The 25239-nt window shown below is 46.6% G+C and overlaps 1 protein-coding gene across 8 annotated transcripts in view; it reads left to right on the top strand.

The window, feature by feature from the left end:
• JARID2 (jumonji and AT-rich interaction domain containing 2) overlaps positions 1-25239 on the top strand; it is a 230034-nt gene that overhangs the window by 175413 nt on the left and 29382 nt on the right. For 6 of the 8 annotated variants that reach the window (XM_061398816.1, XM_061398813.1, XM_061398815.1 and 3 more), the window contains one exon: positions 12436-12612. In XM_061398816.1, the coding sequence (XP_061254800.1) occupies positions 12436-12612 (177 nt within the window). The other 2 variants (XM_061398818.1, XM_061398819.1) reach the window with 2 other exon arrangements.

The following is a 25239-nucleotide window of genomic DNA, read 5'->3' as shown; positions in this document are numbered from 1 at the left end:
ACTTTGCTCCGACCCCATGAGTGTGCTGCCCCATGTGTGAACACGTCTTCACCCTGTTGGGGCTCTCTCAACCCAGACTGGCTTCTCTGGTTGTTCTTCACCCCCACCCCACCCCACCCTCTCACACCCAGTTAGCTTTGGGACTGAATTGTTGGCCAAGGGAAGATAAAGGGCTGAGGTTTTTGTTTGACATTACAGGCCGTTGATGGTCCTGGAGACTCTGAGGACATACAGGAGGAGGGTAATCGTGTTCCGGTGTGGACCACTCGGCCCTCACGAAGGGGAGGTGGGGTGGCGGGGCCTCCTGCCAGCATCTCCCTTGGGTTTGACGTGGCTGCTTGTGGACGGAGCCTGGTGATCCTGAGTGTTGAAAGTGGAGATGGAAAGGATGGTGTGAAAACCCAGCAGAAAAGAGGTGCAGGATTGGCTGTGAAGGGTGAAAGGAAGAGGAGAGGCGAGGGTGACGGGCAGGTGGTCAGGCTGCTGTGGGGTGGCGTCATTGGTGATGGAGGAAAACATCACATCTAGAGTCTTTGACATTGACATTGACAAACTCTAGACATAGGAGTATCATGTCTTTGCATATATATAAAGTTTACTTCTTTGACTTGTCAGATGGAACAGATGTTTCAGGAAGTGAAACCTAAGACGTTTTTTAAAATAATTTTGGAAAAATGCTCTGAGGCTGGAAAATTATTCCTACATTGATGAGCCAGACAATAAAACAGGTTTTGTTGTTCGTTTTTAGTTGAAACACAATAAGGTTCTGACGCAGTGTTGTACTCTCTTACTCTTCGTCCTGAACTTTTTAGATTTAAGGTATTTTATTTTAAAAGCCTTAAATTTGTGATGTCAAGTGTGTTTTATCTGATATGGCTTTCCTTAAAACCTCAAACGGTAGGTGATACACTGAGATACATGTTCCTGGAAATGTGATGCGTGCGGTGGTATTAGACAGCGTATTTTAATACAGAATTGTTTGAACCAATTAAAACTTGTATTTTGAAGTATACAAGGGTTAAATAGACGGTGTCTGTTGTAGTGGCACTTTAAAAATTTTATTTCAGTTTTAAATGCAAAATCAAGTGTGAGGAAGATCAGTGGAAAAGAGGGAGAAAAAGGCCAAAAATCAAAAAATCAAAATACCCTTCTCTCCAGTCTCCTGGAGACAAGCGCTGTTTACCACCTCCTCAGTGAAAATACTGCTGAGCCTTCTATGTGTTTATAAGTCCCACACCCCAAATGGAATTGCATTTTATTTTGGCAGTCTGGTTTCCTGTTTCAGTATCACATAAATACCCATTCCATCGTGTGGGTGTCCCATCATTTATCTGATTCTCGATTTACATGTAGATGTATTTCTCACTTTTAGATATCAACTGCTGGTGACACTTATCCTCATCAGGAATCTTTACAGACAAAGTTGATGGTTGAGAATTTGATTACCATTTCTTCATACCTGCAGTCTAATTCTGCTACTGCTTCTCTGGCTGAAGTTCCAAGCCAGACAGAGCTTGTCTGGGCCCCAGACTTCATGTTCAGCCTCAAGAACCAAACCGCTCCATCACCCTTGGGCGGAAGCAAGCACAGATCCAGTAAAGGAGGCAGCCCTGATAAGCTCAGTAATGATAGGAGAGAAAGCCCAGCTGCAAAAATCATGCCGGAACCAGAGACCTGGAAACGATGTTTGTTGCCAAGGATTGCACATCATCCTTTTCTCTGGTCTTCAATTATTATCCAGAACAGCCTCAGTGCTGATTTGAAACATGGAAGAGAATGGATCTTGGGATGGAGAGAAAGCTGGCTCATGGAGTTCTTTAAGTCTCGGTGTTTATTACCCATCAGTGACCCCCAGCAAACCCAAGACCCCCCTTCTCCCCACAACTTCATTGTAAACTGGGGTGAGGAAAAAACTGTGCCATTAATAATTCTGAGAAGTGTGTGTACATGTCAACACAGCAGCCAGTTGTTCAGAGATAAGCTTTAGAGATTAAAAAAAAAAATCTGTCTAAAGGCAGGTAGGGACCTTTCGAAAAGCTGAGTTTGGTAGGACTCTCTTTTTTACTGCTTAACGTGGTGACCTGAAACTTCCAAAGGATAAGCAAGCGTGATGGTGCAAGCAGCCGATGTGCTTGCTTGCTGTGTCTTTATCTTTAAATGGCTGCTTTGGAGAGGGTCTGCATGGGTCCTGCCAGAGGCATAATTAGTCTCTTTCTTGGGGTGTAGATCTGCAGAGAAGGGGGGATGTGCCGTCGCTGCGTTTTTTGTCACCCGTTGTTCTTAATGAGCCCCATCATCTTCTCTTTCTTCTGACTATGACTGTTTGCAGATTTGGAAGACAAGCAGTGGAGCAGTGGCAGGCTAGATGAGTCTCTTATTTATATTTTCCTCTTTGGGGACAGTGCAAATAAAGGGGATTCCCAAGGAGGATCCCTGAAAATACACACCTACATGCTCGCTTCTTCTGACCCTGGGTGTCACAGGCCAGCCTCACAGGGAGGAGTTAGTAGGGAAGACCCCCACCCCACCCCCCACTGTCAGCCCTGGTGAAGCAATCCTTTCTGTTTGGGGAGTACTTGCCTTTTGTTTCCCAGGTCCTAGAGAATCTTCAGCGGTCACTTGTCATTCAATTGCTAATTAACTTGGCCTCTATTGAACTGTTTTCAGTGCCAGAAACTAGAAAACAGAGATCACAACAGGAGAGTGGCCTGACAGGTGCAGTGCACTGGCCCCGCATGCAGGTGCCAGAGTGGCGTGCTGGGGGAGGGCACAGGTGGAGCCGGAGGGAAGGGCGCCCTGCACAGGCCCTGGTGGGGAGCTGGCTTTACAGACAGAAAAAGGTCTGCAGAAGCCCCTTCCAAGGCTGGGCGGTGACTTCGTGGCTTGGAGAGCTGACCCCTCGTTAAAGCAGGGAGTCTGATGTGTTAGGTGCTGTGGGCCCAGGCTGGATAGTCACCATGGTTCTTTGGCTGAGGGGAAGACCTCACGGGTTTAGACCTTTGTTGAATAAGTTGATCATGGCAGCATTAAAAAAATGGATCCAGGCTACCAAAGCCTAAGCAGTGGGCTATTGTAGGAAGACAGGCAGGAGGCCGATGGATGCTAGTGGATCCTGGGCAGGTGACTTAAAGCTTTCAGCCTCGGTGTCCTCTTTTGTAAAATGGATGTGCAGTCAGCATGTGGTTGCTGTGGAGTTAGACTAAATTACGGGTGCGAAGCGGACCAGATGGGGCCTGTGGTACCATCCAGCCCCTTAGTATTTCCTGGTGAATTTAGGAGATGAACAGGGGAGGGCAACAGGTTCCTCCAAGTGACACGGATGAGGGACAGTTTAAAAGACCAGCCAAGGAGAATGCAGTACCAGAAGAGACAGGCCACCCATGGAACTTTCTCTAAAGACAGTCACCAGCTTTATCGGCAAGGCACGTGTATTTCGATAGAATACTGACTTTGGGTATTGAGGTCGATAAATTGTAAGTAGGGCAAATGAAAAAGCTTGGGGTGATTTAAAGGTCACAAAACGAAAGGGGATTAACCTGCTAGAAAGCAATTAAATAACCCTCCGATTGCGAGGAGCACCATGGCTCTGATAATGAACTTCCTTGAGCGAAATGGGAGTGCTTTACAGTACTGAAGTCTTTGGGGAGGAGGGCCCTCTGTCACAGTGGTACACAGCTCTTTTCTGGATGAATCCTTTTTGGGAGGTGTTGCATCTTAATTTTTTGGGCGGGGTAACAAAGTGATGTTCTCGCTACCCTGAGGATTCCAGTGGCCGTCCTCACGTTTCTTCACACTAAACCAGCCTTATGTTCCTCATATGCTTGGTTTTCCAACAGAGTCTGTACACTTGGCTGAGTTGTGCTGAGCAAGCAGTTTATTTGCCAGAAGAGTTTATCAGGCTCATTATGAAGAAATATGAAACCATCGGCTCCTGAAGCACCCAGGAGGGGAGGGATGGGGCCCCTCTAATTGCTCTGTGACCTCGATCGGTCGTTCAGACTCCAAGACGTTTTGCTCAGAGGGTTGGCCGTGCTCCAGGCCAGCTGGCCCCTGACCAGGCTCTGCCCTCCCTGGAGATGAAGCCAGTCCTTGCTCCCGCCTGTGGCTGCCGGCACCGAGTCAGTGTGCTTCTCAGATTGTCTCCGGCCTCTTCCCTACTTTCTGCTGATTGCCTCAGTATTTCTCATCCTTTCTGAAATCCCATTTAGAGAAAGAAGGTCGATGGGGGCAGAAATCTGGAAGTAAGGTTAGTCCTGTTTTGTTTGTGGCGCACCTGGCCGACAGCTGACAGCGCTGAAGTGGCCAGTGTCCACGTCCTAGAGGCACGGTGCCCCTTGCCCTGTATTTACGTCTCTATTAAGGTCCGTGGGCGCTTTCCCGGTGGAGAGAGCACACTTGGGATGGGCTCTGTGTGGCCGCAGTGAAGTGAATTTCTGACTTGTTTCCCGTTGCATACGTGATGGGTGGAAGTTACATAGGTTGAGCCCACTGCGCTCTCCGTGTGGTGTGACCTGTGCGTTGTGTTCATTTGCGGCAGGGAGATCCGGATGTGTGCTTGTTCATGTGTGTTTCAAGCCATGGGTGTAGATGACAACGGGGGAAGATAGGAAGCCGCTTGTTCAGCTGCTAATTAAAGGCGCTTTCTCCCGTCTCTGTGCTCGGCTGGGTCAGGTCTCCCTGTGAACTGTCAGGAGGGAAGGTGGTTTTCGTTGCTGAGACCCTCATGTCAGGGCTCTTGCAAAGAGAACATGTGCCCCGCTCTGGTGGTGGTGGTGGCGGCTCAGTCGTGTCCGACCCTTGCGACTCCGTGGACTGAGTACCCCTCCAGGTTCCTCTGTCCATGGGATTTCCCAAGCTCTGCTCTGCTGGAGGCATTGCCTAATCGTGGGGTCAGGCAGCCACACCTGGGAACTCGTAACTGCAGAGGAGGCTTCTGAGAGGACAGTCACATCGCCACTTCCTCGCTGTTCTTCCTGAAAAAAGGCTCCCAAGGGCTGAAGCTTTCCAGCCCTCACAGGCGTTGCTCTGCCACTTGTTCCCAAATTCCAGACTAACTACTGAGTTCGTTTTGTGTCTCCCTCCTCTTTCTGGGCCCCACCCCATCCTCTCCCAGTGGCCAGTCTGCAGACTCTCCCATTTAGGAAAGCAGGTAGGAAGTAAATCACCTTTGCCCTCATCTGTGGAAGGGGCAGCCTGCTTTCATAGTTGTGAGTTGTTTTGTTCCTGAGCTGTGTGTCACCCTAAAAATGGCACTGCCACGTGGGTGTCGAGAGTGCTTTGTCCTGTGTTACCTCACAGCCTTCGGGGTCATCACAGTTGTTCCATCTGAAGATACTAAGCCCATTGTACAGGCAAGTAAACTTGAGTCTCCCGACAAGAGGGTACATGACTGCCAAGCTGGCATGTCATCCTGGACTTTCAGACTCCATGTAGTCCAGTGACTGGCGCCCTTGGTTTTGATATGTGTGTAATAAAAGGAAGACCAGTTTCAGTAGAGGCCCCATTACCCAGCCTTCTCCTTGTACCATAAGGAGCTAGGGCCTCCCTTTGCGTTTGGACTTCGGCTGGAGGGCTCTTCCCCGAGTCCTGCTGCTTGGTGGCGCCATAAATGAAGTAGGGTGAATGTTTGATCGTAATATTAATTACCTTTAACCTTTAATATTAATATGAAGTAGGGTGAAACTTTGATCGTAATGTTAATTACCTTTTCTTTTTAGGGCACATGGTATTAAATTTATACTGATATAATAGAGAAAAGTCATTTAAATCATGAAAGTAAATCACTCTAAAGAAAATAGCAGATGGATTTAGTACCCGATCTTAAGAGTTATATGGGAACGGGCAGGGCTTGGGAAACCCTGGTGGAAATTCTTATTCCCTGGTAAATTGTAAAGGCTGACGTGGAAGAGGCAGACCATCAGGCTGTGCGTCACAGTTGTCCTGGTCTCCCGGGGCACTTGGATGAGGTGTGTGGGTGTGCAGGGCGGGTGTGGGTCACAGGTGCTTGGCTCAGTGCTGGGTACGTAGATGGTGGGATTAACGGGCCAAGGTCGCACCCACTTTCTCTGGTAACTGTTCGGTTTCAAAGGATGGAGCTCTCCTCTCCTGGAACTCAGAAAATCAGTGAATAACTATCTCCCTGCCCCCGGCCCAGACCCGACCTGTTCCCTTTGAAGTTTGGTTTTTTCATATGATAATGGGCTTCCTAGGTGGCATTAGTGATAGAGAACATCCCTGGGTCGGGAAGATCCCCTGGAATAGGAAATGGCAAACGGCTTCTGTGTTCTTGCCCGGAGAATTCCATGGAAATGGGAGCCTGGTGGGCTGCGGTCCATGGGGTTGCAAAAAGCTGGACCCGACTGAGCGTCTGAGCACGTGGTAATAGGGCCCGATTGCTTCCATTCTCTGTGTGTATCCTGAAGATCCATCACAAACATGCCAAATCCGGGGCACAGCCTGGAGTGTGTGAGCTCAAGCTACAGAATTTGACTCCCCAGCTAAATGACAGCGGGCGGGGAATCCCTTTAGGGTCTTTTCCAAAATCTAGCAGAACGAGCTATGTTTAGCTTGTTAAGATAAAGAACTGGTCGGGGGAGGGAAGATAATGAGAAAGAGGGCTTGTGTGTACATGATTCACAGAGAAGAATCCAATTTTACAGAAACCGCAGCCCAAATTAGAGAAAGCAAGCTTTTGGATTAAAATGATTTCTGTTGTGGTTGTAACATACCACAGTTTGATTTTTGTCCAGATGAAAACATTTGGTTTTCACTTCAGTAAATATTGTGGAGACATTGCCAACTAATTCTGAAAAGTAATGAAATACGGCTTTGGCAAAGCACAGATGCGTTCTGCACTCCCGATTCCACCGACTGATCCAAGTTCAGATTTTTTTTTTACGTTTGCTAATGCGCTTGAATAATCAGGAGAGAAAAATCTGCCTGTGATTTTAATAGAAAACTGTAAGTACACGTGTATACCCCCTGCCCCCCGTTCCCTATGCCATCCATGCTGCTGGTGCGACCCCGTAGATGGCAGCCCACCAGGCTCCCCTGTCCCTGGGATTCTCCAGGCAAGAACACTGGAGTGCGTTACCATTTCCTTCTCCAGTGCATGAAAGTGAAAAGTGAAAGTGAAGTTGTTCAGTCGTGTCCGACTCGTAGTGACCCCATGGACTGCAGCCCACCAGGCTCCTCCATCCATGGGATTTTCCAGGCAAGAGTACTGGAGTGGGGTGCCATTGCCTTCTCTGATGCCATCCATAACCCTCATAACACATTAAAAGCACTCACCTTTCATTGATGACTGCTTTAAAACTACAGAGTTTGTAGAGGAGATGTGCTTAGTCGCTCAGTCATGTCCGACTCTTTGCGAGTCCTGTGGACTGTAGCCCTCCAGGCTCTTCTGTCCATGGGATTCTCCAGGCAAGAACATTGGAGTGGGTTGCCAAGCCCTCCTCCAGGGGGTCTTCCTAACCCAGGGATCTAATGCAGGTCTCCTGCGCTGCAGGCGGATTCTTTACCTTCTTCTGAGCCACCAGGGAAGCCCATGGAGGAGATAGATGGAGTTATTCTGTGTGATGAGGTAACCTCTCTGACTTGTTGATTAACCTCACAAGAGGGGCTGGTACCTGCGGAGGGGAGGGAGCCCACCCCAGGACCCAGATGGGGGCCGCTCAGCCCTTTCTCAGACCCCTTGTTTTTACCGTAGTGGTCTGCCATGGGAGGGGATGATTTCTCTTCTGGAGGAAGCTTTTCCTTGTTGTATTTCCCATCTCTCCCATCCTGTTTTCATCTCTGTAGATCCATGCCCCATTTTCCTGAATGCTAGGCCCACAATGAGGTTTTCAAAAGTTTACTTCACCTGATGTTTGGAGGCAAAAAGTTTCCCTAATAAATTTTCTAGAGAGGAAGTTTGCTTCTTAAGTGTGAGAATCCATGAGTTGCAGACCATTTTTAATCAAAAATTCTAAAAACACACAGTCTTCTGTTTTCAGATGCTAAATGTTAACTTTCCATGCACACAGCTTCAACTGGATTAGCAAATGGACCCATTCACCCATTTTATAAGGAGGAAGGGGGTGATTTTACCAGTGATAAATAATCCAGACTATTGGCTGTTTGCAAGGCTTCGAAATACCCTTTCCTTCATCTGTTTACAGATTCCTCCTCCTCTAAGCTTATTTGTAAATTAGCTAATCGAGCTTGTATCTTGGCTAAGAAGAGAGAAATGCTCTCTGTGAATGTCCGATAGTTTGGTTTCTCAGATGCTTTTGGCTCTCTTATGTATTTGAGGTTCTTCTGCAGTTATTTTCTAGGTATTTAGCCGTCTGTGTTTCCCTGTCACCTTGGTTATGCCATGTGAGATGATCTTCCTGGTTTTGTGTCAATGAGAGAGAAAGAAAAGCTGTTTTTGCTGCTTTTTCCTGGTTGCTGTGGTTCCCCCTGATCTGGAATGTTGGCTTGACCCTCTCCATCACTTCTAAGTGGACATGTCAGCGGGTCTTAGAGGGATTACCAGTATCTGTGTGGTGACCGAGGTTTGGAATATTCATTGTTGTTGGATTTAGTCTTTTCTGCATGCTTTAACTTGTTAACAAGGTTAACAAGAGGTACAGGTATGCAGGTACCCAGAAAAATTCTGAAGGTATGTTCCTTCTGGGGGAGAAGCTATAGTTGATGGGGCCACTCCTGAGATTGGCAGTGGCTTTTTAAATGAAACGTGGAAGGTGGTAAGGCTCTACCCAGGCCATGATGCAGAGGGGAGAATTGGCACAGGCTTATTATTTGAGCCAAGGGCATCCTGACTCTGTTAGCTCTGACCTTTCTGCCCAAGGCTTCTTCTTATCAAGCACTAGTCTTTTTCCTCCACTCATCCCTTCTCCTTTCATCACAAGAGTCTCCATTCCTCTTCTTATTTGAGCATCTGTATTGTCTTTTATTTTGTTGATGCTTTGTCTTTAGGTCCAAGCAGCAAGTCATTTAGGAGGGAACCCACATTACTTTTTAGGGTGAAAGCAATCGCTTTTATCCCCTGTGCCCCCATACTTGTGTCTTTTCCACCTCTTGACTGCAGAGCCAGTCCCATCAGAAAAATCTTATATTATTGTAAGTTTTGCTTTAAGAGTGACTCCCGCAGGGAGCACGCTCCCCACCCCTTCGCTGGTGTTCTGCTTCCTACTGCACATTTCCCTATAGAACACGCATCAGGTTACATCACTGTGTATACTTGGCTGAGAAGCTGCTTAAAGAAATGGATTCATAAGTTTGGTTGCTTTTTTCTTTTGTTAAAATTACCCTGTTTGCTTTCTGTAGGATATTAATGAAACTTGGGTTCTGAACTGAGCTCCTCAACATTTCCTCCGTTTTAGTTCTTTGGCATAAATTTAGTGCTCACCCCTTTCTCAGAGTTTTGAACATAAGGAATGTGATGCTTCATGTATTGGGTTTGAGTTTCAAAAAATCCTCAACAGACTCTGTAGGTGGCAGTTACTTCTTAATTTCTCATGTGGTTCGTGTGGATTTTGCCCAGAATTGGGCAGACTTGCTTTGCTCCCAAATGGCTTCAGTTGCAGAGTTTATTGCCTTCTCTCCTGATCCTGATGGGATGGAGCAAGGCAAGGGGGTACTGGCTGACCTCCTGAAATTCCATCCTGCAATCCTGCTTCCCTCCAGTGGAGGGCAGAGTGAGCTGTGGAAGTGACTGCAGGGTCTACACACACACCTGCTCTGTGTGGTCCTGTGTAGTCCGCTTTCTGATTTCAGCCGCGCTGGTCAGCGCATCCGACACAGTGTGCAGGGAGGCTTTACTGTAAGAGAAATTAGGTGTGGCTATTTTGATCTTGAAGGAACTTGAAGAAATGTGTTTAACCTCGTTCTTCTTTTACTGAAGAGGAAAATTTAATGGCTGAGTCTGTCACTGGCAAGTGCTGGGTCCCCAGCTCTGTCTGACAGCATGTAATGTGTTACTTGATGTCATGTCACATGCTAGAATGAGTTGGAGTTTATGGGAAATTTCCTTTCCTTTCTTTCTTTATAATTTTTTTTTAACTCAGAACCTCTATTTGAGCGCTGAAATAAGGTGTCCTGGTTTTTTCCTTAAACGCCTAGATTTAGGGGACTTCGCTGTTGGTCCAGAGGCTTAAGACCTCACCTGCCAGTGCAGGGGGTGTGGGTTTATCCCTGGGTGAGCAGCTGAGATCCCACATGCCTCATGGCCAAAACCAAACATAAAACACAAGCAGTTGTGTAATAAATTCAATAAAGATTTTTTTTTTTTTAAAGGTTAGATTTAGGAAATGACCTATCGGTGTAGGTACATTTGGCCTTGGAGGTACTTTGTGTGTCTCTGTGAATGATATGTTCCGACTGGAAACTTTTAAGTACAAAGCTGGGAAGGATGGTGTCACTTCTTTTTCTATTCAGTCTTGTACTAGTTGTTTTAAAACCACTTAGTACAAGGGTAGATATATTGTTCTAGTAGGAAAAAGGCCAGATATTTCCTCCTCTTTTCTTTTTTTTAAAAAGCTTCATCTTCTAACTTCTGCTTGATCAGATGGTTTTCCCCAAAGCCTCTGACAGACCTTCCTTCTGTTGAGAACCTGCTTCTAATTGGAAATGATCAAAGGGGAGAAAACAAAGGAAATGGCTTTGGTCAGAGTGTCTCCAGTTATGTTATACAGAGTGTTTGTCACACACATCCCTTTGGAGTTTCGTTTCCATTCAGTGCTATGACCCATATAACTTGCGGGCTGGGGTGTTTGAGTATCAGTAGGTCATGCTGACAACAAGTGGAAGGTGCTGTCTTTGTCTTTGCGTTTCCGGGAGCTGGGCAGTCGTGGTTCGCCGCTTCAGTGCTCTGAGGCTGCTCGTTCACGTCCATTTCCTTGTTAGAACAGGTAGCCCTGATGCTGGAATGATTAAATTAGCCATTGTGGTTGAAGTTTGAGATCCAGTTTGGGAAGGAGAGCACATTCAGTTACTTGAATCTTGACGGATACTCCTGAAGTGTTAGCTCATTCACAGGACACTGGCAAGAGAAGAAATGAACTTAACATTTATTCTTCTGTTACTTGATGGCAGCTCTTCTCTGGATACTTAATGGGAAAGAAAATGAAAGTTACTGCCAGAAATTAACTCAAGGGTTTCAAAAATTGATCGATTAATCAATTAACCAATTAACTGACTAATTGATTATTAAAAAAAAAAATTAACAGCCTTTGGTCCCAAACAGTATACCAGTGAATTGACCGATCTCCTTCTGAAAATTCATGATTTAATAAAGAAGAACAGTATTGTGCGTCTTTGTAATATTGAGCTTGCTTTCTGGTGTTACTGTTCTGTCTTAGGTTCAGAAGCAAAAACGTTTGGCGATGAGGAGGTTAAGGTGTAAAAGGAGTAAGGGATTGGGTTCTATGAAGAGGTTTTTTTGATTTTTAAATTTATTTAAGCCAGTCTTCTAGTTAGTGTTATGCAAGAATTTATTTTAATAATTTTACATGCTATTAACCTGATCATAATATCAAAGTAGCTTCCAAATATATTGTGATTTTGGAATCCATACCTGTCACTCACCCCCTATGAATATGAGACAGATTCCTTTTATAAGGAAATGTCATATTTTGTTTTTATCACTTGTCTCTCTCTCTCTCTTTCTTTTTTTTTTTTTCATTTTACATTCATTTGCTTAAGTTCATACTTTTTAAGTCTAGACGATGTAACCCAGAATAGTCTCATGTCCTTGACACTGTGGGTAGGGTTTTTTGTTGTGTGTTTTTTTTTTTTTTTGCTCAATTCAGTCTTTGGTGTTTTCCCCACTCCCTTCTCAAGAATAGTCAAATGAGATTTGAAAATTTTTGATTTGTTATGTTTGGTGAATGGCATCGTCCCTCCTCCCTGCTGGGCATTTTGCCTGAAATCTGTTAAAGGGACACAGATAGAGTTCTCTTTCCTGGAGGATGTTTGAAAAATAAAAATGGCAGTAGAGATGAATTGCTTTGTTTTATCTGCTCAGTCATGAGGATTTAAGTTTGTAATTTAGTACATGGGTCCACTTGGGCTTCCCTGATAGCTCAGTTGGTAAAGAATCCACCTGCAATGCAGGAACCCCAGTTCGATTCCTGGGTTGGGGAGATCCACTGGAGAAGGGATAGGCTACCCACTCCAGTATTCTTGGGCTTCCCTGGTGGCTCAGCTGGTAACGAATCCACCTGCAATGCGGGAAACCTGGGTTTGATCCCTGGGTTGGTAAGATCCTCTGGAGAAGGGAAAGGCTACCCAATCCAGTATTCTGGCCTGGAGAATTCCATGGACTGTACAGTCCGTGAGGTTACAAAGAGTCAGACCCCACTGAGTGACTTTCACTTTCCACTTGAAGTGGGCTCTGGAAGGGGTGGAGACTCAGGCCCGTGTTTATGCCCCTCCTTTTGACCCCGCCAGGTTCTCCTGCGCTGCCCAACAGCATGGTGTATTTCGGAAGCTCTCAGGACGAGGAGGATGTTGAGGAGGAAGATGATGAGACAGAAGACGTCAAAGCAGCCACCAACAATGCTTCATCTTCATGCCAGTCAACCCCCAGGAAAGGAAAAACCCACAAGCATGTTCACAACGGACATGGTAGGTCCACTGTTGAATTTGGATGTAACAGATAAAATCCAGAGCTTTGAGTGAAGGGTGGAGTAGATCATATGTTGAGAAGATGATGGAGGTGGCAGAGTTGGGTTAGTGATATTTTGCATACTTCTTCAAGTACCAGGCACTTAACGGAGAGATTGGTGGTATAAAATGGTCCAAACAGTTGTGTTCGAGGTAAATAGATTGTTGGATACATATTCTTAAGTCTGTGAAGATGATGGTAAATTCCATAAGACCACAGATGTAGGAGCTGGAGGCAGAAGATACCGCATCTGAACAGGCGTGGTCGAGATGAGTGCATGAAGATGCTGTTGTCATTCACTTACTGTTGTGATTCCAGCAGTTATCCAGCTTGTGAAATCAGGGGCATGCATGTGTAGTAGAAACTAGACTCGTTTTCTTCCCCCTGACTGTTAACATTCCAGGGGCAGGACACGTAGCCCCAAAAAACAAGAAGGAAAGATCGACTGTGAGAAAGAGAAAAGTATAAATGAGTTGACCATGGAAAGTGCTCAGTGGTTTTTCAACAGGGAGCTGACTTAATCAGAGTTATATTCTGAAAAGATTAAGCTGGCATCAGTTAAGAGGATTTCATAAAGGGAAATGATTTCAAGAAGAGGAAACACATTGAAAGGCTATAATTGTAGGCAATTACCTGGCTCAAGGTAACAAGGGACTAAAAGGTGGCAGTACAGATGGGAGGATGCAAGTACAAAAATGTGGAGGCAGATACAGAAATACTGCAGGGGTGGGGTTGAGAGAACTGATGAGTAACTGGATTAGTGGCGGGTGTGGCGGGGGTGGGAAAGGAAATGAGAAGAAAGATCACTGATGGCAGCAGCAGTGATGACTGCTTTCTGTGAGCTCTTACCCAGGTTCTCTGGGACTCACAGAGACCCTAGAACGTAGAGCACCCACATCTACAAACGATAGAAAATCGGTGTTGCCAGTAAGTCACTGAGGCAGAGGAAAGTTCGCCTCATTCTTTTCCTTCACGGCTGAGCACTCATAGTCTTTCTGGACTCGTGGACCTGTAAGACCAGCATCACTTGGATGTGATGGGAATCTGGCCACCTGCACTGTTGTTGGCATTTCTGCCTTGACAGTTGAATGATTTTTCATTTGTCCTGCTTCTTGTTTTGGGCTGTGTTTAGGTGGCATAGAGAGATGAGGGACATGACTTAAAGACCTTAGAGTTTGTTGAGCAGATGAGGTTAGTAATCTCAGTGTAGAAGAAGTGAAGTCGCTCAGTCGTGTCTGACTGTTGGCGGCCCGGGGCCTATAGCCCATCAGGCTCCTCCATCCGTGGGATTCTGCAGGCAAGAGTACTGGAGTGGGTTGCCATTTCCTTCTCCAGGGGATCTTCCTGACCCAGGGATCAAACCCAGGTCTCCCGCATTGTAGGCAGACACTTTACTGTCTGAGCCACCAGGGAAGCTCGGTATTTCTCAGCCTCCTTACCTGTAACGAAGGCACTCAATGAAGTGTTTGTATAGCCTCTGTTAGCTAGCTGTGTGTAGACATGTTCATGTAAAGGGGTGGCTTCTCTAACTAGTGGGTGGTCTCAGAAATCTCCTTTGTGAGAGACCAGAGAGCTGTTTTCCGTGAATGACAATAGAAATAATAGATTTTAGGGTGTGTTCATCTACATTATCTTTTGATCCCATCTACTTTCTCTCCAGCAAAGTCACTGGGAGGTGGTCAGGGCAGGAGGCGTTTCTTGCTTTATAGTTGAAGAAAGGGAGAGCTGATGTCTTGTATCCATGACTAAAAGTGGCCGACTGCAGCTCAGAGTCACAGTTTTTGCAATGCCCCTGCCCCAGAGGCCGCCATCCCCTGTAAGGGTGCGCGTGTGGACAGCTGTGCTCCGTGGCGGCTCCGGTCTGTGGTGCTGGTGGAACTGCGCTCCTGTCCGCTTGACAGCGGCGAAGAGCCAGTGCCTGGAGCCCCCGGCTCTGTGTGGGGCTCCACTTGTGCTGCTGCCGCGTGGCGCTCATGACTCTGGAGGGTTTATGTCTTAAAAATCCCAGAGGATGTCGGTGCTGGCTTTTTGTGAGGCCAGTGGAAGGAGGGGGCTGAAGCCAGCTCAGAAGTACACAGGCTACTAGGAAAGCTCCTCCAGTTTCACATGACTCAGAGGAAGTTGTTTCATTTTTTTTAAATGAGAAGTCCGCTTTGGAGAAAGCCAATTTCAGCCTCAGGTGCAGTATTTTAGAAACATGGTGAGCTTTCAATACCTATTTAGCTGAGCTTATCTACCTACCCTGTTCTACATCCTCTGTGACATGAGGAAGGCCCAGGACAAGGACACGAACTGCCAACATCAGATTATTAAAGATGACTTAGTGAGGCTGGGGAGCAGGTCCCCAGCAGGAAGGTGTAAGGAGATTCCTCAAAATACTGTCTTTACCACCAGAGAAAGGAGTTATTGATAGTACAGGGCCATGGCCCCAAAGTGATGAAACTAGAATGCAGTCATCTTGGAAAACTGAACATTCAGCTCTGGAATACTGTTCCTTTCACAGCCATTTCTTGATAATTGAAATTATACTGTAACACCAAATTACATAATGCACACATTTGTTCCCCCCACCCCCACCTTTATCCTTTCCCATAAGGTCCTTATCAGCATCAAACAGTCATCATGAGCTTCATTTCCTGACCTTTTTAAGGCTTAATTAGCTGTGTGGTAGGCATTTAATTTCTCTGATTCTTAATTTCTTCTTGTGTGAAACAAGCAAGGTAGCCTAGATGGGCGTTCATTTGTTCCTTCCTTCACTTATTTTTGTTGTTCAGTTGGTCAGTCTTGTCCAACTCTTTGTGTCCCCATGAACTGCAGCACACCAGGTTTCCCTGTCCTTCACCATCTCCCGGAGCTTGCTCAAACGCGTGTCCTCATTTATATCCTAGAATAAAGAAATAATTATGGCTGGTGTCTCATGTACAGGCATCATTACCCTTGACATTTGTTATGGTGGATGTTGGGCATTGCTGTCTGTTCAAGGGAAGTGGCTTTTCCAAGAAGATCCAATTAGCTGGGTGAAGATCCCTAAAATTTTGTTTTTTCTCCTCTGAGACAGTAGTACGTTTTTCAGATTAAAAATGTTTATATCCCACCCTGTTTCCATCGGTTTTCCATTCTCATCCATTCTTTGTCTTGCTCTTGTGACCCATGGGAAACTTGGTGCAGGGTTGTGTCTACTAGAGTGTGAGTTACAGTGTGTCAGCAGTGAACCCCAGGACTGCAGTGCTTTTCACAAGCAGTCAGGACCAGACCCCCGAGAACTCTGTTTCCATGATTAATACATACAGATTCCCATAGCAGTTTAAGCTTGTCTTTCCTGCTTTGTGGTTTTGTTTTGTTTTTTTAATTGAGACTCTTTCTTTAGTAACTATTGAGCAGAATTATTTGAAATTCCTTGTAATGGGATTTAATTATGGGTACCCATCAGTTGCAAAAGTGAAGTTTAAATGTGACATAAGACTACAGAATGACACAAATATTCCTAAAGAGGTTTCCAGGTGGGAGTACAGGTGGTGTTTACCTGATCTGTTGGTGTGGCCACGGCCCGGCCATCTATAAAGAGAGCAGTGGGACGCTAGGTGATGTGTATGAGGCCGCGGTTCAGGCTTACCCAGGACCAGTGCCAGCCCACTTGCTTCTTCTGTCTGGGGTTCAGAGGAGGCCTCCTTCAAATTCAGAAAAACGGACTTTTCCAGTTCAGGTTTTGAGAGCACCTTCAGAGCCCCAATTGACTAGGTGTGTAAGGCACTAGGGCCTGACCACCTTTCAGGGAGCAGCAGGCTGGTGTCAGTTGCTGAGCCTTAGGCCGGACCACGTGGACTTGCCCGTCTGCAGAGTGGTGAGAGCCCTCGGCGCAGCGCCCGTGCAGGAGGCTGTGGTGCTCCTGTCCGGCTTCCTGTGCTCTCCCACCCCTCAGCCCCCGCTCCCTGACTGGAGGGTGCTTGGGGGGCGTGAGCAAAGAATCATTCTCGAGGTGAAAGTTGGTTCTCTGAGTGCATGGAAAGAGAAGATGGGGTGCAGCCTGTGAATGAGAGGAGGGTGTCCCTTTTCCCTGCCCTTCCTTTTTGATCGATTCATTGATAACTTGGCTTAAGTTAACGCCCTCATTTTCCCAAAAGAAAAATCTACAAGACCGATCGTCTCAATTTCCTTTTGATTTGTGACTCAGGTGAAGAATGTGCAAGTGTTAGAGCAGATTTTCTAAACAGGAAGACCTGGGTGAGGCCGTCATCACTGGGTAGTCGGGCAGGTGCTCGGGATTGTGGACTTCTTGGCACAGGAGAGTAGGTGCTGTCTCGTTCTCCGTGACACTGGGTTTCTCTTGTCTGGTGGTGCTTCCTGCTGCTTTGTGAGCTGGAGATGTGAGGTTTGTTGGGAGATCTGGCATCTATATTCTCCTCCCAGGAGCGGAAGTAAATGCACAGAAGATGTGGGGAACACTTTATCATGGGGGCAGCTTTGGCCCCAAACCCTGATCTGCCTGCAGATCCAGAAAAACGGTTGTATTTAGGCTGTGCTGGTTTGAAGGGAAGAGAACCTAACCAAGCTGCCAGCAGTGTTCTGCTTTATCTCGTTTCTCCCCTGAATTTGAACCTGCATGGGCAGGAGCAGGGCTCCTGGAAGCTGATACAGGAGAGAAGGCACACCCCTCTCCCCGCCTCCCCTCCCGCTCCATGTCTAACTGGCCAGGCTGGGGCAGACCCAGATCCCTGGGGGTCTGACCCCTGACCGCAGCAGTCCCCTGCAAGAGCCTGGTGTCCCCAGCACGTGTTTAGTTGTGCAGACGTTCCAGAGGACCCTGATGTTCTCATTTATAATCCACTGGGCATCCTACTGGAAACGGATGTGGTTTATTAAAATACGTGATCTGAAGTGACACGGACGGCATCACGTGTGCTCGTAGCCTCGGCTCCGCGAACTTGAGGGTCACAATAGCAGTGCCTCCAGCAACTTCTATCTTGAGGACTCTTTTTTTCAGTTTCCAAAATACCCCTCCATCTACAGAGCCTGAGATGCTCCTCACAGGAAAGCACGTAGGTAATCTCCGTATTTGGCCCCAAACACGCGATCAGAACGTGCCTCTGAGTATTTGTGTCGCAAGTTGATAATTTGAAGTGACTCAGTGTTTGAGACGTTCTTGTCATTGGTAATTGTTCTTTGTCAGAATAAGTGAGGTAGGGTAGGGGAATTAATACGTTTGTCTAGAAAGAGTCTGGCTTTGGTTCTTCTTATCCTTTCACAGGAGAACTCAGTGAGAGTGGGCTGCTCAGATCAGCCCCTTATTGTGTATTCTTCTCATGCTTTTCTTTTTCTTTTGCACTTAATGGAAAATGGAAGGAATAGCAGAGACCTCTCTTTTGGTGCGCCTCTGTTTCTGAAGAGGGACATTTCTCACAAGCCTTTTTAAACAGCATGTCATTAGACTCCCAGCTGGAATGATTTCATTGCTTTTGAATTGACACTGGCTCGGTTCCTGGGGGTGGGGTGGGGTGCGGTGCCTTATGTAAGGGCCAAAAATCAGTAGTTTGGCCGACTTCACTTATGTCTGCCCTGGGGTCACCTTCGAGGTGCATTCGGTCCCCTGTCTGGGTGGTGGGGGGGTGGGTTGTATGCACAGGACCAGGGTCCCTCTGTGTGCCACGAGGAGACGCTGTGAAGAGCTTTTTTTCTTTAACTGATGCTTTTGTGGAATATCCTCTTCACCTTTTTTTTAAACCTCCTGCAGCTTGATTATTTTTTTCCCTCCCAGCTGGGGCAGCTGAATCTCCTGAGTTGGAGTATGGGTTGGAAGCCTGTTCTTTAAGAGCGGGAGAATGTGCAGAGTGCTAAGTGTGTTGTTAGCCCTCCACTGCCCCCTCATTTGGGGCCACTTGGCCTCGTGGCTGAGAGCAGGATGCCGATGCTTGTTTGCCCAGATGGGGTCGCTACTTGAGGCCGTTCTAGTTTTCTTATCTTTAAAGAGGTAGTAGGCATGCTTTTTCATAGGTTTTTGTGAAGGGTAAATGAGTCGGTGTAGGTTGTATTTCTCTCTGGTAGAGAGCACCATATTGGCTGTTAATGCCTCATGTGATTGTAAGATCTGGAAGTCTAGAAATAGCCTCGTAGATGATAAGAGAACCCCAGGAAGTTAGTATGTTTCAGATATCTGGCATGGTGAGGGCTGCCCCAGAGGGAGCGTGAGTCATGCCCACCCTCAGCACCAGGAGTTGCTCTACGTGTGATAGACAGACCCTGCTGAGCCATCCGCCAGGGTGATTGGCTCTCCCTCGTTTCTTGTTTCCCTTAAGCGTTTGCTGTGTGGGTCACGCAGGCCCTTGGGCATGCCTACACCGAGGGCCGCGCTGGCGCCTCCTGTTTGTTTAGCATGTAGATGTCTCTTCCTGGGGATGGCAGGGCCCCTGCTCTGTGGTGAGAGGCTCGGGCAGATTTCAGAGACAGATGACTGGGGAGATGGGTCTGGTGGTGGAAGAGGAGCTTCTGGCTTGAGTCCACCTTCCTGACCAGGTGTCTTTATCCAGTGGTTTAATCTCTTTAGGCCCCAGTTTCCCCGGTTGTAAAATGTGGAGAGCACCTGACTTTTTCCATTTGGGTTCAGGACAGGCAGGGATGGAGTTTCATTTGGGGGTGATGGGGACTTTAAACTTAGACTGTGATGATGGTTGCACAAGTGTGAACATGCTGGAACCCACTGGATGGTGCACTTTGAATGGATCACGTGCTATGTGGATAGCAGCTTACTAAAGAGAAGCAAGTGTCTGTTAGAACTCAGTGAGTGACGGATGCGTTCAGCATGGCGCCTGGCACTTGGTAGGTTTTCAGAAACAGAATCTGGATGCCGTTTTGTTGCTGGCCTCAGGTCTGATGACTCTTGCAAAGAACTGTAATACTCTGCAGTGCTGAAGAAATTAACATATTAGATTTTCAGAATCTTTAATCAGTTTTGTTGTTCATGCTCGCCTAGGATGTGTTTGTATCACATACATTGTAAATTGAATTGCTGAGCTGTTCACCCAGCTGCTCAGTATTTAATATTTCCAGCTACATTCGTCGAGCCTGTCTTGAGGGCATGCTTCAGTCGCGGGGAAAGTTGTGCGCATATAGGATGCCCTTTCCTGGTTGCTTTCCTGGCTGGGGGGTGAGTGGAAGTGTGTGTGGGACAATGGCAGATCCACAGACTTTATTTGGAGAACCTTGAAAACAATCCTTACTACGATACCGATACTGTTGTATTTGCTTTTCTGTACTGATATTTTTATTCTGCATTTTTATCCATTCTTTTGTAACTTGTAGAGTTGATCATGTGTATGGAGTGCTTTCCAGTTTAACTTTTGTGCACACTTACTTTCCATTCACAGCAAAACCTTGAGATTCCTTGTTCAGGTCCAGAGGTGGGCCAGAGGTCTTGCCATTGACTTCAGAAGTGGTTGACCTTTCAGAATTCATCTCCTTGAATGTAGGGCTTTAGGAAACCCCAGGCTGCAAAAAGCACTTTTTTCATTCGCTCTTCAGAGTTATTGCTTGTCCCCTGCTGGAGTATGTGCCGTGGCTCTGTGCTGTGTCTTGGTTCTTGAGGGTGAGAAAGCAGGAGACTCCTCTCGGCCCACTGGCCCCTCTCCCGACAGGTCCTCCGCCCGGGTGTCCTCTGGTCCCCCTGCGGCACGTTGGAGAATGCAGGTGCCTTGAGCCAGCTGGTGCGGGGACAGGTGGGGGTCAGTCACCATCAGGCCATCCGTCTTGTCCTTTGCTCGGCTCCTTTGGGGGCCAAGTGGGCCAGTAAACCCATTTTTCAATGACAGAAGCCATTCATTCTGATGGATGGTCTTTCTGATGCCCTGACCTTTATATTATCACAAAGGTCATCCTGTCTTTTCAGACTTCAGTATCTGCAGTTACTAGGATCCTGTGTAAGGAACATGTTTAATTGGCAAATCTGTCCAACTCTGTTGGGTATATTACATCATTGCCCACAGTGTATTCACATTTCTAGATCTGGGTACCCTGGTAGCCAAGTTTTGATTGAAAAAACATTCCATGACTTAGATTCAAGTTCTTATAGAGAGAAGAAAATTCAGGTTGGCTTTAAAGAGTCTTTTCAACAGGTTTCTTTTTCCTGTTACACAGCGTAGCCAAAGTGGTAGAATTTCACTGGGTGGAAATTCCAGAGGGCTTTCAGAACACCAGGTAAACCAGGAGAACTTGCTTGTGATACCAGATCAGGGTGCATGTGGACTGCTGTAGGTCCAGCTATTGCTGGGGGCTCCCAGCCGGAGCAAGACCCTGATGGAGCTGGAGCTGGAGCCGACCTACGCGCTCTGGCGCTCCAGCTTGACACGTGACTGCTCCAGCCAAGTCAGTGGAGCTGTTTTGGCCCAGGGCAAACCAGGTTGCAGCACTCACACAGCCAGCATTAAAATCCTTTTGAACTATTGACACAGGTTGGCAGACACATTCCATTGTTTTCAGACAATAGTGACTCAAAGTTGAACTGGCTCCAGGGAGCAAGTGCGGCTTTTGTACAGTAACAAGGATCCGATGCCAGCTGATTGATGGGGCCTGCCTTCCCGGAGTCCGGACGCCTTGTAATGACACGAAGCTTACATTTAAATATCTGGCTCCCCATCAGAAACTTTGCGTGTTCCTCTTTTCCTTTCCATAACACAGTCTTCTCTATTTATAACGATTCTTCTTTCTTTCTTTTGTCCCTTCTTGTTTTGGGGTTGACACAGGGAGCAAGTCTCATTTTACGTAATATGGGGGTTAGTCCCATCTTCGACCTTCTGCTGTTTCTTTCCTCGTATGTGTCATGTGTCTGCTGGCAGACCTTCCTGCCCGCTTTCCATGATGGCTTTTGTCTGTGTTTCTTTTTCAGGGTGAAGGTTAGACACTGGGTCATCACAGGGTGTCATAGAACTTTGGCCAGATGCCATTCAAAGGGCCTTTTTTCCTGCTCACCTGATAGAAAAAACTTCCTGGTTTTCAGATAAAGTGCCTTCCTGGTGCTAATAATTAGGATGTTTGGGGCTATACTCTCCTTACGAGGAAGGACTCTTTTCAAGTGGGGGTCTTGTCTTTGCTCTTAGAGCAGGAGCTTTTAAAAAGATCGTGGACTGTAGCCTACCAGGTTCCTCCATCCATGGGATTTTCAAGGCAAGAGTACTGGATCGGGTTGCTGTTTCCTTCTCCAGGGGATCTTCCCAACCCAGGGATTGAACCTGGGTCTCCTGCCTTGTAGGCAGATGCTTTTACTGTCTGAGCCACCAGGGAAGTCACTAAAAAAGATCGACTTTCTTATATCTGTAACGCTCTTTTCTCTGAAGAATGGATAGCGTTTCATGGACTTCTAAGTACTTTAGTGATTCCTGGAGGCCAGATAAGCAGAGGCACTGGTTTGATCTTCTGAGAATGGAGGCACAGATGTGTTACGGATCTGGCAGCTAGGAGTCACAACCGGCCAGTCTGGTCCAGCTTGTGTATGGAGTGAGGGTTTTAAAGGCCTGGAGGATCCCCTGGGAATCTTGTCAGGATCTGACTTTGTGGACAGAGTCAGATGGGGGAACGTGGTTTAGTACAAACCCTCTGGAGGTCCAGGGTCCTCCTCAGACGTGAGGTCCTCCTTGGAAAGTGTGGCTTTCCGCCTTTCATGCAATCAAAGGTTGCTAGTGAAGCTGTTGCCCATTTCTTTTTCATCCCCCATTGGGAGCAAATTTTACCTTCTCGGGCCTGAAGTGACCCTCAGTCAGAATACCCGCCTTTGGATTTAAAGATTTTGCTTGCCGTGGTATGGAAACCCTTGCTACAGGCCATTTAACTTTCAGAGAGTGTGTATACAAATCAATACATGTGTTCATTAATGCACAGCTGTTTGTATCTGAGTATACAATATAATTTCCTAATACTGTTTTTGGTGATAAACACTTTCTTAAAGTAATGAGTCCAATTATTCTTTTAATTGGAGGCAGCATGTGTGGGTCCTCTGTACATTGAACTTTCTGTCTCATCTTCACAGGGTTTAGGCTTTTCCTGTGAGAGTGGATATTTTTTCCTTTCCTCTTCTGAAGAATCTTACAAGTTAAGACAAAAGATAATTACTTGGAGGAGTAAAACTGCAGGTTCCCACGACACTTAAAATTAATGAGCTGCTGCTGACAAAATACACCTCGTCTGAGGCACCATCGTCCAGCAACAACCCCCCCCCCCCCCCCCCAGTTATACTTGAGTTGACTTTTTGGCTGTGTTTGCCATTTGGGTGGACAGCTGCTCTAAAATAGCACAGTGGTTACAGAAAGTGGATTTCTTCAAAAACTCTCCCTTTGTTGCAGATCAAAGTTAATGTTGCTCAATTTTTTATTTTCGAAATTTTGAAAACCTTCCCCATTCCCAATTATCTGATCACAATGGTCTTTAGCAGAAGCCCGTCGTGCGGTGTGCACTGCAGCCGGTTCAGTTATTATATTTAAGGCACGTGCCTCTCTCCCTTCTGCTGTGATCAGAGGCCCCCTCCCCGCTCCTGGGGAGGCAGTTTTGGTGCTGGTGGGGTCAGAGCTCCCAGGGGGCATTAGAACAGAAGCAGAGCTGTGCCTTCTGTTTCAGAGACATAAGGCCAGTGAGCAATCTGTGCCCCTCACCCCTGGATTTCAGAAAGATGGTGCTGGCTGACCATAGTGCCACTCCAAGTTCTTGAAGTCTCCGTCTGGTAACTGGCCTCGCCCCGTGGTTCACTTGGAGTGGAGTCATCAGCTGTGCGTGTGCACTGGGGCTCCGCTGCCCCCTGGCCGTTGACTCCATCGTGGTGTGGTCATCCCTGCAAACTAATGCCTGCCCACTGCTCCCTCTGAGATCCTCTCTAATGTTTTGTCACTGAATCCTCCAAGCAACCCTATGAGATAAATAGTCAGTTGGAAAACTGAGGCTTAGACAGGAAACCAGTCCAAGGTCAGATAGTTAGCAAATGATTTCTCTGGATTTAAACTTAGGTAGCATAATTTGGAGCCTGGGGGCTTCTCTGGTGGTTCAGACAGTAAAGAATCTGCCTGCATTGCTCGAGACATAGATTCCATCCCTGGGTTGGGAAGATCCCTTGGAGAAGGGAATGGCTATCCATGCCAGTTGTTTTGCCCGGAGAATTCCATGGACAGAGGAGCCTGGTGGACTTCAGTCCGTGGGGTCGCAAAGAGTCAAACACGACTGTGTGACTAACAAAATTTTGGAAGCTGAGCTTTTTGCAGGGTGCGTGGCTGTAGAGGTAAGTTCAGGGGCCATCAGAGCTTCGGGAAACCACGGTGTAGCTAATAACCAGGGGAAAGACGATCCCATCTCACCCTTTTCAGGCCTCTTGGTCTCAAGACCTGTTTCTACTCTTAACAACCATTGTGGGGCCCACAGAAGGCTTTTATATTGTGGCTTGTATTTATTGATATTTACCATATTAAAAGGGCTTTCCTGGTGGCTCAGACGGTGAAGCGTCTGCCTGCAGTGCCGGAGACCTGGGTTCGATCCCTGAAAGGAAATGGAAACCCACTCCAGTACTCTTGCCTGGGAAATTCCGTGGACAGAGGAGCCTGGTAGGCTACCGTCCACGGTGTCACAAAGAGTCAGACACGACTGAGCAACTTTACTTACTTACCATATTAAAATTAAAACTGAGGTGATTTAGAAATATTTACCTATTTGAAAATAACACACATGCATTCCATGTTGATATAAATAACATTTTCATGTACAGAAAGGGACTGTTTTTCCACACCTGAAAAGTTGTAGGTGAGGGAGGTTGCATTGTTTGACTTTTTTGCAAATCTGTTTAATGTCTGACTTAGTAAATGACAGGTACATTCTTAAGTCCGCTTCTGCATTCAGTAGTACACAAGAAAATCAGTTTCAGACAAAGAGGTGGTTGGAGGAGGGAGGCGCCTTTGTGACAGTTGTATTTGATTTCACACCCAGACCCAACCAAGGGTAGTTTCTTCAAGGTCAGTTGTAATCTGAACCCCTGTCGGTGAGCTTTTCGTGCACTGTTAGGTTAACATCCATTGGTTTGCCCTCTGCCTTGAATGGCTGTCTTAGCCACACACAGTTTTATAATGTCTTATAGCGATCATTTGAGAATGACGGTTCACTGGGTTAGCCACCCCTTCCAGTTGTCGGCACCTTCCGGTATGCTGTATCGAAGAATCTCCTCTGTACTAAACTCATTGGGAAAGTCTTTAAGTTTTGAGAGGCTTTCGGGTTCATGGTGCAGATACAGGTTTTCCAAAATTGTCATTTTTGCTTGAAGTCATGAATTCTGTCATTGGCTGCAAAAACTGTTAGTTACTTTATCCTTGACAGGCTCACTTTATTTGTTTTTGAGAAAATAGCTGACAAATAACTATATCGATTGTCCTTTCAAATAAAAATAGCATTCCATGAAAAAACACAGCTAGCTTGCAGCTTAATCTCAAGTGCTTTTCCCTAGAAGTAGTCGTCACACTGATGTTAAGGAGAAGTGCCTCTGTGTGTGGTTCCATTGTGTCTCAGAGTGTGTGTATACTCAAGAGTTGAGATTTAATGCTGTGAACAGTTTCTATTTATCACTTTCTGAAGTGAAC

Source organism: Bos javanicus, chromosome 23 (genome assembly GCF_032452875.1).
Source record: "Bos javanicus breed banteng chromosome 23, ARS-OSU_banteng_1.0, whole genome shotgun sequence".
Taxonomy (NCBI): Eukaryota; Metazoa; Chordata; class Mammalia; order Artiodactyla; family Bovidae; genus Bos; species Bos javanicus.
Note: the sequence above shows the minus strand (reverse complement) of the source record. Positions and strands in the feature narration are given on the sequence as shown.